Source organism: Pipistrellus hanaki (assembly GCF_964339955.1).
Source record: "Pipistrellus hanaki genome assembly, chromosome: 8".
Lineage (NCBI taxonomy): Eukaryota > Metazoa > Chordata > Mammalia > Chiroptera > Vespertilionidae > Pipistrellus > Pipistrellus hanaki.
The window spans coordinates 16,685,446-16,700,114 of NC_140510.1; the positions used below are offsets into that span (position 1 = coordinate 16,685,446).

The window sequence follows — 14,669 nt, forward strand, 5'->3', positions numbered from 1 at the left end:
ATGTGGCTTCTGCAGATTCTCTCTGAGTGCCCTAGGCATGGGCTTGGCTCCACAGGTAAGCCTGAGGGACAGCAGGCTGGAGGACCACTGCCTTAGAAACATGCTCCAGGGTGTGGGGTGGGACAGCATGGAGGCCCCAAGCACAGGCTTTCTTGATCACCCCTCAAATACTGTTTGACTTAATGATCTTGGAAGTTAGGGCCCACCACCCGTTTTCACAGCTTTAGCTAATAGACATATAAACCTTTTCCACTCGCAAGGCTCCTCTTTGCACTGAGTCCTGTCTCCTTGGGCTCCAGCTGTGGAGGAGAGTGTAGCAGGCAGTGGTATCCCCTGGGCTGTCCTGCTCAAGGACGCGGCAGCATCTCCCAGCCCCTTTGCTCCCCTCTTCCCCCGGCCCAATGTCTTGGCTTCTTGGAAGGGAAGATGTTCAGAAGCCACCAGGGCACCTGTTCTGTGGTCGTGTTCATCCCCGCTTTGGTGCAGAATAGAAAACAAAGCTCACTTTACTGAGAGAGACATTTTCAGTGCTTTCAACTACTTTGATTTCATCTTTGTTATGTACAGACATTTTTAGAAAGACGGTGTTTTGTTAGTAATGTTGGGATTAAATTTTTATTTTTAAGGCTTTGAAACACAAACAAAATTTTAAAAGCTTGTCAGCAATTCAAAGTTGTAATCCTGTTGAGGACACATTTTACTTCTATAATAATTATAAAACATAGTGATAAATATAAAAAGTACCATACAGGAATTAGGAATATTATCATCCTTATTTCTTTATAAACTCTATAGAAATATTCTTGGGTGTATAGTCTTACTGGATAAGTGGGTTATCATGAAGACTAAAATGCAAACAAAAACCTCTCTAGCATCAGTTTAAAATTGCAATAAAACTCTTTGAACAGTTTTTGTAGGTTTAGCTGTAAAACACAAAGGTGAGAAATCATTGCACCACCTAGAAAGGAATAATTTGTATAGCTTCATTTATGGGAAAATTGTTTGTTTACTTGTTGGTTCATTCATTCATGCCCACACTTAATGAGCACAATAATGCGCCAGGCTTGGTGCCAGTTGGTGAAGATTCAGAGATGGCGTTGGCATCGCTGGTGTGTTCTATTGGTAGTGTCATTTGTCTCCTGTTGGATTGCCTTGAAATTGTGACTTGAATAGCTGTTTGAAATGAAAGTGAAGTTTTTTTCCTTTCAGATTGGGAGAGGAAAAAAAATGCTTACCTGGGTGACATGCCTAGAGTCCAAAGTTCTTGATAGTGTTCTATATCATTTTCATTTAAGGCATAAGGTATGGAAAGGCAGATATTAAATTATTTTTAATGTTGGATTTGCTAAAAAAAACAAAAAACAGGGGCATCAGCAATTGTTGAGGGCTGTGATATATTGTGGCTGAAGCCCAAAGGTTAATCCCTGGCGAGTGTGTTCTGGAGCAGCAGGTCAGAGTGTTTCTGGCTGGAAGGTGTGTGGTGGCTTTTTAGGGGTAGTATCACATGATAGATAGGAACCTGGACCTGGATCCATTTTGTGGGCATGAGTTGTGGGTCTGCAGTTACCTGTAGCAAACTACTTACTCTCCCTGAGTTGTGGTTTATCTGTATATAAAATGGGTGTGGGAACCATAGTACATTCATCATACTGTCTGCATGGGATCAAGAGTTAGTTCCTGAGGGGTGCAGCTGACAGAGGAGCTCAGTAAGTGATGGTTGTTGCAGAGGGATCTCAGCGGTTAGTACTAGTATTGGGGTTACATTTCTCATCATCACAAATTCCCTCATGTAAACCATGTCAGAGTCCATGGCTGCTAGGGGAGGTCAATATGAAATAGGTTGCACTTGATGGACTGACTGTATTTTAAGAATTGAGGAAGAATATCTTCTTAGTGCTCAAGTGACAACTTCGTATCCTGCCTTAGATGTGCTCCACTGATAACTGTGGGTTAGGGATTCTGTCTGTAGTACTGTTGCCTTTTGATGATATAAAAGGTTACCAGCCCTTGAGAGTTGTCAGCTCTCATAGGAGGAGGGACATCCTCCTGGCACTTCCCGTGGTATCTGCAGCAATGTGTCTGGTGCCCCACTGAACAGCAATCAGCAGATACAGGTGTAGTGGGTGGCTTCTCCTATTTCCATTCATGTTCCTATACCCCTCTGTCAGACTTCTCTCTTGGTATCTCCACAGAAGGAGAGGCAGTAGTGAAAAAAGGGTGGAGAGGATTTGCCTAATTCAGTGGTTCTCAAATGGGGGAAATGTTACTTCCCAAGGGACATGGGCAATGTCTGGAGCCATTTTTGGTTGTCACAGTGGAGGTATTGCTACCATCATTTAATGGCTAGAACCTAGGGATGCCATCAAACACCCCACAAATCACAGGATAGCTCCACACAACAAAGAATGATCTGGCCCAAAGTGTCAGTCAGTAAAGCTGAAGCTAAGAAACACTGAGTTACCCCAAATGAACTAGCAGGCAATAGTTAAATGCCATTTTACACAGGGACTCCCTGGCTGGCAAGACAGGTAAAGAGGCTGGAGATGGAGGAGCTAGATGTCTTTTTCTAAGGAGCAGGCTCTTTGTGCTGGGGCTCAGCCATCTCATTGTGGCACTGCAGCTCTCATCTATGTGGCTGGTCTCTGGCAGTCCTCAGAACCTTAGAGAACCTGTGCCTGCCTCAGGGTCAGCGTAAGAGCAAAGCTGGTGGCTGACTGCCACTGGCCGTGCCAGCTCATGATGTGCCTGGTACAGACTGAGTCATGTAGACTGGGACTGCAGCCCTGGCGGAGAGCCATCTGAGACTTTGGATAGTGGTAAAGCTTCACCTCACCCATGGGGAGGTTTCTTCAGGAAGCATAATTCAGAGGATGGCTTTATTTTTCATTTACATATTTAGCAGGTACTTATGTAGAGTCTTTTATCTGCCAGGAAGTTTTAAAATCCTATCTAATAAAGAGGGAATATGCTAATTGACCCTTCCACCATCACAAAGATGGTGGTGCCCCAGAGCCAACAAGGAGGGAATATGCTAATTGACTGCCCGTCCTCAAAGATGGCCTTGCACATAGCCAATAAGGAGGTAATATGCTAATTGACTGCTCCACTCTCAAAGATGGTGGCACCCACTGCCAATAAGGAGGGAATATGCTAATAGACTGCCATACCCTCAAAGATGGCAGTGCCCACAGCCACAAGATGGCGGCACCCAGTCCCCTTAGCCCTGCTGGGGCGGCAGGTGCACGGCAAGGCTGGTCCCGCCCTGCGCGCCTGCTTCCAGAGTCCCCCAGTCCCCTCAGCCTCCCAGCCACACAGGGCCAGCCAAAGCTTGCACTGCCAGCAGTGGCAGCAGCAGAGGTGTGATGGGGTGTTGCCTTTCCCTGATCACAAGGATGCCTCCCGCCCCTGAGGGTTCCCAGACTGTGAAAGGGCGCAGGCCAGACTGAGGGACTTCCCCTCCAATGCATGAACTTTTATGCACCGGGCCTCTAGTATTGTATAAGTGTTAACTCATTAGACTTTCATAACTGCTTTAAGAGGCAGGTAAGAAAACAGGAGAGGAGAGTGAAGACTCAAACCTAGGAAGTTTGACTCCAAAGAGTGGGCCCTTAACCACTCTGCCAGGGGAAGGGAATCTTTTTTCTGCCCAGGCCCATTGGGGATTTTTATAACATCATTCATGGGCCATATACACTTATCAATTTAAAAATTAGCCTGCTGTATTTGGTCACACATTTATTTAACTCATCTCTGAGTTACCTCTGTAACCACAAACACATTACTTCATATCTGTGAACCTCAGTTTTCTCATCTGTAAAATGAAGTCATCCCTGTCGCATGGAGAATATGGACATATTATGGAATTTCATATCATCCTACCTAATAAAAGAGTAATATGCAAATTAACCACCATTCCACTATACCCACAAGCCACGCCCACCAGCTAATCAGAGCGAGTATGCAATTACTGGTAACCCAACCAAGATGGCTACAGCCACAGAGAGCAGGAGGGAGGCTTGGGTTTCCCAGGCAATGGAAGAAGCCAAGCTTTCCGCCTGCCCTTGCCGGCCTAAGCCTCCACTCAAGACTACAAAGTTTCAATTATAGAAGATAAACAAATCCAAGCAGAAATGGTGGCAGCCACGGAGCTGGAAAGAGCGGGAGGCTAGGGTTACCCCGGCAATGGAAGAAGCAAAGCTTTCTGCACACCCTGGTCTGCCCAGGTCTCAACTCGAAGCTACAGTTTTAATTATAGAAGATACATAAGTCCCAGGAGAAATGGCTACCAGGGAGCAAGCAGGAGGCTTGGCTCCGCTCCAGGCTACGAAGTTTCAATTGTAGAAGGTAAATAAATTCCAGATACTAGGGCCTCTGCTTGGGTCCCCAAGGGGTGTGGCTTGCCTGCAAACCACTATAGGCCCCTTGCTCAGGCTGCCCCACACCCCAAGGAACCCCCACCCTGATCCGGGACATCCTTCAGGGCAAACCAGCTGACCCCCACCCATGCACCAGGCCTCTATCCTATCTAATAAAAGAGTAATATGCAGATTGACCATTACTCCCACATTACAAGATGGCTGCCCCATGTGGTCAAAGATTCTGCCCCTATGTGAACACAAGATGACCACCACAAGATAGCCAACATGGGAGGGCAGTTGGGAGGCACCAGGCATGTAAGGGAGGGCAGATAGAGGTGACCAGGCTGGCAGAGGAGGGAAGTTCGGGGTAAACAGGCTGGCAGGGGAGCAGTTAGACATCAATCAGGCTGGCATGGGAGTGGTTAGGGGGTGATCAGGCTGGCAGGCAGAAGCAGTTAGGGGCAATCAGGAAGGCAGGCAGGCCAGCAGTTGGGAGCCATCAGTCCTGGATTGTGAGAGGGATGTCTGACTGCCCGTTTAGTCGGACATCCCTTGAGGGGTCCCAGATTGAAGAGGGTGCAGGCTGGGCTGATGGACACTCCCCTTGCCCCCATGCACAAATTTTGTGCACCGGGCTCTAATGTGTGTGTGTGTGTGTGTGTGTGTGTGTATACACACACACACACATATGTATACATGTATGTGAATATGTTTATATATGTGTGTATGTATATATGTACATGTGCATAGCACATGGTAGGCCTTCAGAAAATGTTAGTTCTCTTCTGCCTTTCTTTGTTACAACCAAATTTTTGGCCCTATTGCTCTAATGCCATGGATAGGTTATTGCCTGCAGGTACTAGGCATACTGAAGGCAAAAATTAAGCCAGGTTGGATATTTGTTAGAATTAATGAATGAACAGACTGCTATGATCTTACCATTGTGAAGAAGTCTGATGTTTGGTTTTGGGAGAGGTGGGGAGGATGAGATTGCCCCAAGCACATAAACCAGACTTACAGAATCAAGACAAGGGCTCTCTTTCTGTTTGTAGTTTTTTATCAGTTCCAGTGATGTCATCTGTGAACCACTGAGCACACAGACTTCCACACTAATTGCATATCTGTGCCTGTGTTTTGATGAGTTTCTCTGCTGGCCTGGCAGAAGAGGATCACCTGGGTGCTTCTGGGCTGAGGCTGGTAGGCCATGCCTAGTGTTGGTGCTTTCTTCCCAGGCCAGATCAGAGAACCTGCTCAGAGTGAGTTTGCTCTGTTCCCAGCATAGTGGAAGGTAGCACCTTCCCATTTGTCTGCGTTCAGTGCTTTACCACATCTGCACCTACACTGTTCCTGTTCCCACTGGCCCACTCCCATTTCATAAATGAGTCTGGATTCTGTCCACATGGATGGGCATCCTGTTGTCCTTCTGGCTTTTCCACATGTAAAAGTCAGCATATCTTTCTTTGATTTTGAGTTTCCAGAGGAGAAGGGCTAAATTCATCTCTGTGTGTATGTGGAGAACCTCATATACCAGCTCCCTGAATGTTGATGTATGCCAGGATGACATGTCTGGAGGGCAGTGTACTACTCTACCCATGGTCAGATGTGTAAGAAAGGGAGTCAGCACTTACATGGAAGTGCCATGAAGGAATATCCCTAACATCTAAGGCAGTGCCTGGCACCCAGGAGTTGTTTGATAGATACTTCTTGAATGAGTGAATGCCTCTGGTCTTGAAGTATTTTCCTAAATCTGTATGCCTAGAAATCCGGGAACTGTGGCTTTTATTGTTATCATATGTAACCAACAGAAATAGAGACTGCAAAAAAGTTGGGAAATACTGCAGTATAGGACACTAAAATAGCACCAAACTTGACCTAGAAACTACTTCAGGACCTGGCTGCCCTTAGGGATTGTCTTTCTTTCTTTTTTTTTTTTTTTATTATTGATTTTTTTATAGAGAGAAAGGAAGAGGGATAGAGAGCTAGAAACATCGATGAGAGAGAATCATCGATCAGCTGCCTCCTGCACACCCACAACTGGGGATGTGCCCGCAACCAAGGTACATGCCCTTGATTGGAATCAAACCTGGGACCCTTCAGTCCGCAAGGCAACGCTCTATCCACTGAGCCAAACCGGTTTTGGTGGGATTGTCATTCTGTGCTCTAGTGAATCATGCTATAAGGAGGAGGAATTTCACAGTGTGTGTTGGTAGGATGCTAACAAGGCGTTTTCTCCATCAGCCCAGTGGCTAGAAATAATTTATGTCATTTATTGCCCAACTTGGGTCCTAGAACAGACCACGTTGTTTTGTGCTTTCTGATCACTTGAAGATGGTCCTGTCATCTTTAAGATATGGTATGGTAGGACAGGCCTTGGGCAGTAGTGTTTGACTCTGCTACTTCTTTTCTTTTTTGTTAATCCTCGCTTGATATTTTTCCATTGATTTTTAGAGAGTGGAAGAGAGGGAGAGAGAGACACACACACATACATAGATATGAGAGATATATATCAATTGGTTGCCTTTCGCACATGCCCCAACCAGGCCCAGGGATGAGCCTCAACCGAGGTACATGCCCTTGACCGAAATTGAACCTGGGACCCTTTAGTCCAAGGGCCAACACTCTATCCACTGAGCAACACTGGCCGGGCAATTTTTCCTTCTTAATGTCAGAGAGAGGAAGAGAGAGCAGGTGCAGTGGACATCTATGCAGTGATCAAAGAATTTTTAAACTGTGCATTTTATTTTACAGATCTGAAGAAAACTCTCGCTGTGTTGTTGGATAATATTTTGCAGCGCATCGGCAAGTTAGAGTCGAAGGTGGACACCCTTGTCATCAATGGCACAGGAACAAATTCAACCAACTCCACCACTGCTGTTCCCAGCTTGGTAGCACTTGAGAAAATTAATGTGGCAGGTAAGAAGGGTGATTCTATAGCCTGGCATGAGTCAGATATTGATTTGAACTGGAAAAAGAATAAAGAAGCACAGAAAATAGTCCTTTTCTATATAAGATATGGCCCTTGGTATGGCCCTTGTAAAGCTGAGATTAAATTTATTTTTGAATAACAGATGTTAAAATGCTTTTATAGTCTCATCATAATGTGTGATGTCTGGTGGTTCCTATGACATATTTCACATAATGAACTCCTAGAATTCACTTTTAATGAGAAGATTCATATCGTGGATAAGAAGTTATCTGGGAAGCACGTGCCAGTTAGAGGGCCTTCCACCTCCCCATTTTCACCAGGCAATTTCAAAAATCTATTACATATGATAGATTCCCTCCTCCCTGTTGTTAAAGAAGAGCCGCCATTGTAGAAAATGCCTCTGGTGTGCATATGGAGAAATAAATTCTGGAAAATGGATGTAGGAAATACCGTAATGGCGCCTACCTGATCTTGAGTTGATTCTGTAGCCACTCATGGATGCCACCGTGCAGTTCCCACGAAGGTTCATTGTGTCTGGCCCCTTCTTGAGACTGGAATCTTGCATGAGAGAAGAGAAGTGGGTTAACCACAAACCCAGCATGTATTGTCCATAGCTCATGTTGGACCCCTATCGCTGCCTTGGGGTTGGCCTCTGGGGCTCTGTGGTTGAGCCAGGATTTGCTCTTGTTAGGGTGACACTGTCCTTTCCTAGGGACTAGGAACAAAGAAAGGAGCTGGAAGGTTAACATCAGGTGCTTTGAGTGAATGGTGTGAATACCCATTCACTACTCCTGGTGGGTGGTATCCCAACCCTAGTTAGCGGATAAAATAAGTAGCATACTCGTTGGCTTATTTCTCATTTCAGTTTAACATACTCATTGGCTTATTCCTCATTTCCCCTTTCTCATAGGAATTCCCAGACTTAATTGGGAGAGATTACTTTTCTTTCCCATCTCCAGTGTCAAAACATTTAATTGTTTCACATTGTGCAAGCTTGTCGTATTACCTGTTTGTTATGTTCTTCGCCCTTTCACAAGTTTTAAATTGCAGACTACATTTCTAATAATCCAAAGTATCCAACCAAACAGAGATATTAAAAATAACTTTTAATTACAACACAGAGGCAGTGTCATCTAGGCCATAAATCCTATCTCCCCTGCAGTTTCCAACAGCTTCTGTAATTAGACAAGAAATCCTCCCACTGTGTTGAGCTGCTTATTAATAAATAGCACCCTGGACTCTCCAGGCACCATTCCTCCATCCCCTCCCCATTAGGAAAGGCTAGAGGAAAGCTTCCATCTGATTTCATGGCAGCTCTACCTTCCCACAGTTCTGGAGGTAGGCAGGATGGGGTGTACTGCTACTGACTGCTGCCTCCCACTGCCTCTGTCTGCAGTAACTGTGTACACATGTCTGCTGTCATTCTCTCCCCTGATCAGGGATCTTGCTGCTTCTGGCTGTCCTGTTTGTGTGCCAGGCTCTCAGAGAGACTTCTTCTGGGCCCTAGCCCCAGAGTAGAGAATGGTGGGTAGATCTCCAGCAGTGACATGAGAAGGAATTGGTGACTACTTCTTCCCTTCCCTGAGTATTGAGCTAGTTTACTCAGTTATCAGATATCTCTCGAGCATAGTCCCTAAGCCATTGGCTCTGTGGGGGGCTCCTTTAACAATACCATAGGTCCCCTGTTTTCATTAATATTTAAAGAACCAGAGTCTTTCTTTTTTTTTGAGGAAAATGGGAGAAAATTTAGAGTTATGCCTTTAATAACCTCATTCTAGCTCCTTTGTGTACACACACACACACACACACACACATACACACACATATGTGTGTGTGTGTGTGTGTATACACGTGCGATACCTTTAAGATTTTTACTGGGCAATCAGGAAAATAATACACGGGCATAAAATAACACAAACTGTGATTACTGTAAGTAGGGGTCAGTTTGGAAGGCTTCTCACAGGAAGGTAAGTTTTAAAGGCAGGTAAAATTGAGTCATTGGGGCCTCATGCAGGAGAAACAGACTAGAAATGGGCTGTGACTCAGAAAGAAACTTGGAAGGAAAGAGAAGAAACTAACATGGAACATCCACCCATTAATACCAGTTATTGTTCCTGACTCTTGGAGGAAAATCTATATATATAAAGAAACAGGATCTGTAATGTCCAAAACGACTGAACAGATGACCAAACACCAGAAGTCAGTCCTGCAGTCAGTACTGAGTTGCTGCGGCCATACAGCACTGACTGCCATGCTTCAGGCACTGCAGCGACCCAGCACTGATTGCTGAGGGAGCTACGGATAAGGCCCAGAGAGAGGCTCAGAGAGAGAATCAGGGTCTGATCTAGAGCCCCTGTGGCAGTCAGTGCTGGGTTGGTGCTGCAGAAGGCAGTCCTGCAGGCGTGGCAACCCAGCACTGACTGCTGAGGAGGCTGCGGATGAGGCCCATAGAGAGGCCAGGAGAGAGAAGCATGGTCTGATCTGCAGCCTCTGTGGCAGCTGCTGATGAGCCTCACCTCTCCTATCAGGCCCAGAGATAGGCCTGGAAACATTGACTGGCATAGAAACTGACCAATCAGAACCAAATCTGGGTGAACTGTGAGGAGCCAATGGCTGCCTAGGAGGCGGGGCTTTTGATGCTAACTGGTATAGAAAACAACTAGTCAGAACCTAATCTGGGTGAACTGCAAAGGTAGAACCTAAGGTGGGGCTGAGGAGGGGTTTTAAGGGCAATAGCTATTTGGTATAAGGTGTAAGAAAGTGGTTCAATTTTGTAATGACGGGTTTGGCAGTATAGTGCATATGGCTGGCTATCAGTCCAGATATAGAAATTATGTATTTTTGTCTGCCAATAGCATCTCCTCATGCTGAAAAAGACCCCTCCCCCCCTCATTTAAGCAATCCTATCCTATATAATCTATCTATAATAACCCTTTGCACTCCGAACCATTCTGGACATTGGCTACCAGCTACTCCGAACCATTCTGGACATTGGCTACCAGCTACTCAACGCTACTTTGCGAAATGTGCGTTGAATTAACTCAATTCCCCGTAATCACTAATAAACTGCAATGTCCCCTGAGAGGGGACATCCGAGTGATATGCTAGAATTCCGATGTCCCCTGAGAGGGGACAGTGGAGTGCAAAGGGTATGCTAGTTAGACTAGGTCTACTGGTCATCTTCTGGATGTCCAACTTCCTTCAGGCAAAGCCATGGTGGTGGGGGCCGAGGCCAAGGCCAAGGCAGAGGCAGTTAGGAGTTGTCAGGCTGGCAGGGATGGGCAGTTGGGGGTGAGATCAGGCCTAGAGGGGAGGACAGTTGCGAGCAGATCAAACCAGCAAGGGAGGGAAATTAGGGCCAATCAGGCAGGCAGAGGCAGTTAGGGGAGATCAGGTGGCAGGGGAGAACAGTTAGGGGCAATTTGGAAGGCAGGCAGAGGCAGTTAGGGGTGATTAGCAGGCAGGCAGGTGAGTGGTTAGGAGTCAGTGGTCCCAGATTATGGGAGGGATGTCCTATTGGAGAGTGTTCAGGCTGGGCTGAGGGAACCTCCTTCCCCCCATGCACAAATTTCATGCATCAGGCCACTAGTTTATATAATAAAAGCCTAAGTTACCATAATGGAGAATGACCAGAACAACTGGTCGCTATGATGCACACTTTGACCACCAGGGGCAGACACTGAGTGAATGCAGGAGCTGTCTCCTGGTGGTCAGTGCACTCCCACGGGGGAGTGGCTACTCAGCCAGAAGCCGGGCTCAAGGCTGGTGAGCCCCGCAGCGCTGGTGGGAGCCTCCCCCACCTCCACAGAAGCACTAAGGAGTAGTGAGCCGAGCAGTAAGGAGTGAGCAGGCAAGCAGTCAGTAAGGAGTGAGGGATCCCAGATTGTGAGAGGGATACAAGAGGGCACAGGCTGGGCTGAGGGACCCCCCAACCCCCAGTGCATGAATTTCATGCATTAGGCCTCTAGTTCTATCTAATAAAGAGTGGATATGCTAATTAACCCTCACACCATCACAAAGATGGAGGCACCCAGAGCAAATAATGAGGAAATATGCTAATTGACTGCCTGCCCTAAAAAATGGCAGTGCCCACAGCCAATTAGGAGGGAATATGCTAATTGGCCGTCCTGCCCTCAAAGATGGCTGTGCCTACAGCTACGTGCCTGCCTCCGGATTTCCCTAGTCCTTTTAGTCTCCCAGACACCCAGGGCTGGCCCCAGGTACAGCCAAGCCTCTGATGACGGCTGCCCAGCCATCCAGGGCAGGCCTGAGGTGCAGGCAAGCCTTGGATGGTGGCTTCCCAGCTGATGCCTGAGGCGCAGGCAGATGGCTGCTGCTTAGCCGCCCAGGGCTGACCCAAGACACAGGTAAGCCTCAGATGGTGACTGCTCAGCCACCCAGGGCCGCCCCAGGTTCAGATAACCAGGGCTGGCCCAGGCTGGCACTGCTCCTTACTGCTCGCCTTCCCCTGATCACTGTGTCACCTCCCATCCCTGAGGGCTCTCGGACTATGAGAGGGGCAGGCCAGGTTAAGGGACCCCCCACCCCCTCCAGTGCATGAATTTTCATGCACCAGGGCCTCTAGAATTAAGTATAATCTTCTCAGACTTCAGTGAGTTAAGTATTTGGGAGAGGGACTTTTGGTAGTGGAATCCTCTGAGCTCAGCATAAGACCCCATAGCACCACTGAGAGAAAACAGAATGTGTGCTGTATCTCTTGCTTCTCTTTGTAAATCATTGTGTCTGGGGAAATGTGCTATCCTTTTCTTTGAGGTTTCTAAAGAGCTAACAGTACAACCTATTTAATAAGCATTTTTTTTTTTTTTTTTTTTTGGTCTGGTGTCTATTCCTTGATTGACCTACGTATTTTTTAAAAAAAGAAGTTCGCTCCTCTGCCTGTGTGTGCGCATATGTATCCCTTCCCTAGGCTCTGGCTTCGCCACAGTGGACATAGATGTGAAATAAAGAATAAAGGAAATTTCCTGTATTTCCTCCAAAAATAAATATCTTTTCAAATAACCAACATGTTTACTTGTCATGTCTATAGATTAGGGTATGAAAAAGAAGAATAAGGACTTAAGCTCATAGTCCTAGTTCATTATCAATCCCCCATTGCTTTTGTGCCTTCTGTCTGATCCATGGCCACACAGGTGGTCCTCACACCCCTCTTATCATAGCAGGAATAATAGCTCTTGAGCTGTGAGAGTTCATCTTTATAGGGTTCCAGTCCTAGGGTGTGGAGTTATTCGTTCTCCCTTTCTGCATTAAGACATGTGGTAATTGCTCAGAAGCGCTCTCTCTGGTGCGCCTTTACTGCTTACTCTGCGGTCGTGCTGCTCATGATGTTTCTGATTGCTTACTGTTGTGTCTGATTGCTTGCTGATATAGCTTCTGGTTGGCTATAAACTGCCTCTAAATTGGATATCATAGCAATTGAAGAAGGGCCTCTTAAATTTATTTTCTTTTTAGGGGACATTAGTGTATATGTGAATCTGTCCCCTTTCCTTTTTCTGTTTAGTTGTGTTTCATGTGGCTTTTATCCAAAATGGCTTTTCTTTCCAAATTTATCACTCTTGTGCTATTTTATTATATGAAAGTGAATCATTCCCTTTAGAGAAATTAGTTGGAAATGGACTTTATTAAAATCAAGAATCATATTGAACTGCAGTTCCAACTCTGTTTATCTTACTGAAGAGGAAGGTGGATCAAAGAAATGAAAAAACAATCAGATTTTTAAAAATCTCCACCCTTCAGCTACTCACCATTTCTCCAGATTTTCTCCCTGCATGTGCCTTTATCAAAATTATCTGCTTTCAGAATAACACCTTTGGTTTTCGGGAAAGACCAATTCTGCTTTTATCCAAAATGGTGATCTTAGATTAGATTGTGAAGCAGAGAGGACAGGATTGAGGTTCTTTGCCACATTCTAACATGGGGGAGGTAAAAGGTACGGATGTGTGATACTGAAAATGCTTGCTGTGTAAGGACTGACAGTGCCCACGTTTTTCTTTGTCTCACCGATAGTATCTTGTTCAAAGCTGTCCTATTGAAGGTGTTCAGTCAATCCTGCCCACTGGTTTGGCTTATGCTGTAGGGGCAGAGCATTTGGTTTCACTGCTGCAAGAGGCTTTTTTTTTTTTTTTCTCTTCTCCATTTTACTCAAGGGGATTTTCTTGGAAGTGGGACTTGGTCTCTCATTTCCCTTTCTCAGACCTCAGCAGATACCACCTAACAGCAGGACTCTTGTTTTGTCTGGCATAACTGAGCTTCCTTCCCATAGGTGATTCTGCATGGTAGACCTTCAGAGGATTTGACGGTTGCATTCTAGACTGGGATGGTTTGGGGAATGGCACACATTGCAGAGTTCTGTATTGTGTGGGGCAGGGGGCAGGGAGCATGGGTGTGTGGTGTGTGCATGAGTTCATTTATTTACTCTCAAAACCCAGTTGTTGTCCTTCAACATCAGCTGAATTACAGGCCTGCGCTGATGGTTTTCTAAAAGGTACAGCCTAATGCTAGCTCCCCTTTGTGTTATGACTGCTTACAATTGCATGGTCAGTTGGGAAACACAATCACAAAATCGAAGGTGCAGGCACAATTCAAATGGCCATTTTCTGATATTTAGTCCAAATTGAATGTTTGCATTTCGCAAACATCAGTTGCAACATATAATATATTCTAGTGTTTGAGTTTGAAGTGCAGTATATTTGAACTTGAATGCTCTTCTCAATAAAAAGAACCATAATTATTATTCTTACCATGTGGAGATTGAAAATGAAAAAGTCCCTGCTGTGTTCCAGAGCTTGCATTTGGAAGTACATCCCTCCCTTTGTGCTGCTAATGGGCCTTGAAATTAAGTTGTACCTGTGTGACTTCCTTGTTTGTGTACCCACACTTCCAGTTGTGTTAAAGTAGCACTTGCAGTGTCCAGCACCCACCCCTTTCCCCAGTGGCTCAGCAGGTGGCTTGCCCAGTATCAGGTATTGGCCAGCCAATGGCACCCTAAATGCTGGTGAGAGACAGAAGAGAGGCAAGATTTCAGAGTGCTTTCTTATTGATCAGAGCAAGAAACAAATGCGTTCTTCCCATCTACCTGTCATTTTCTATTTCATTCTTTACAAGGGCAGCAATAAATACCTGGCTACTTGTCAGAAACAATTCTTTTGTTACTTCACTAACAAATGTATGTCCTTGGTGTGGTTTTCACCTCGGGTGGTCAAGGGCATTTGGTTTTTATGAGAAAGGAGGAGAAGGGCAGGAGGAGGAAGAGGGAGAAATGCAGTTCAGGGGGAGTGATGCTGCCCTTTGAGCCTGTGTACTTATTGCACTGAAAAATGACTTGGCCCCTCAGGCAACACTTGGCAATGACTGGAGATATTTTTAGT

General features: G+C 45.8%; 1 protein-coding gene across 4 annotated transcripts in view; it reads left to right on the top strand.

Moving 5' to 3' along the window:
• The window catches only part of MGAT5 (alpha-1,6-mannosylglycoprotein 6-beta-N-acetylglucosaminyltransferase), a 353,212-nt gene that overhangs the window by 150,987 nt on the left and 187,556 nt on the right, over positions 1-14,669 (top strand). For all 4 annotated transcript variants that reach the window (XM_084892259.1, XM_084892260.1, XM_084892257.1 and 1 more), the window contains one exon: positions 7,107-7,271. In XM_084892259.1, the coding sequence (XP_084748385.1) occupies positions 7,107-7,271 (165 nt within the window). The remainder of the gene's footprint in view (positions 1-7,106; positions 7,272-14,669) is intronic.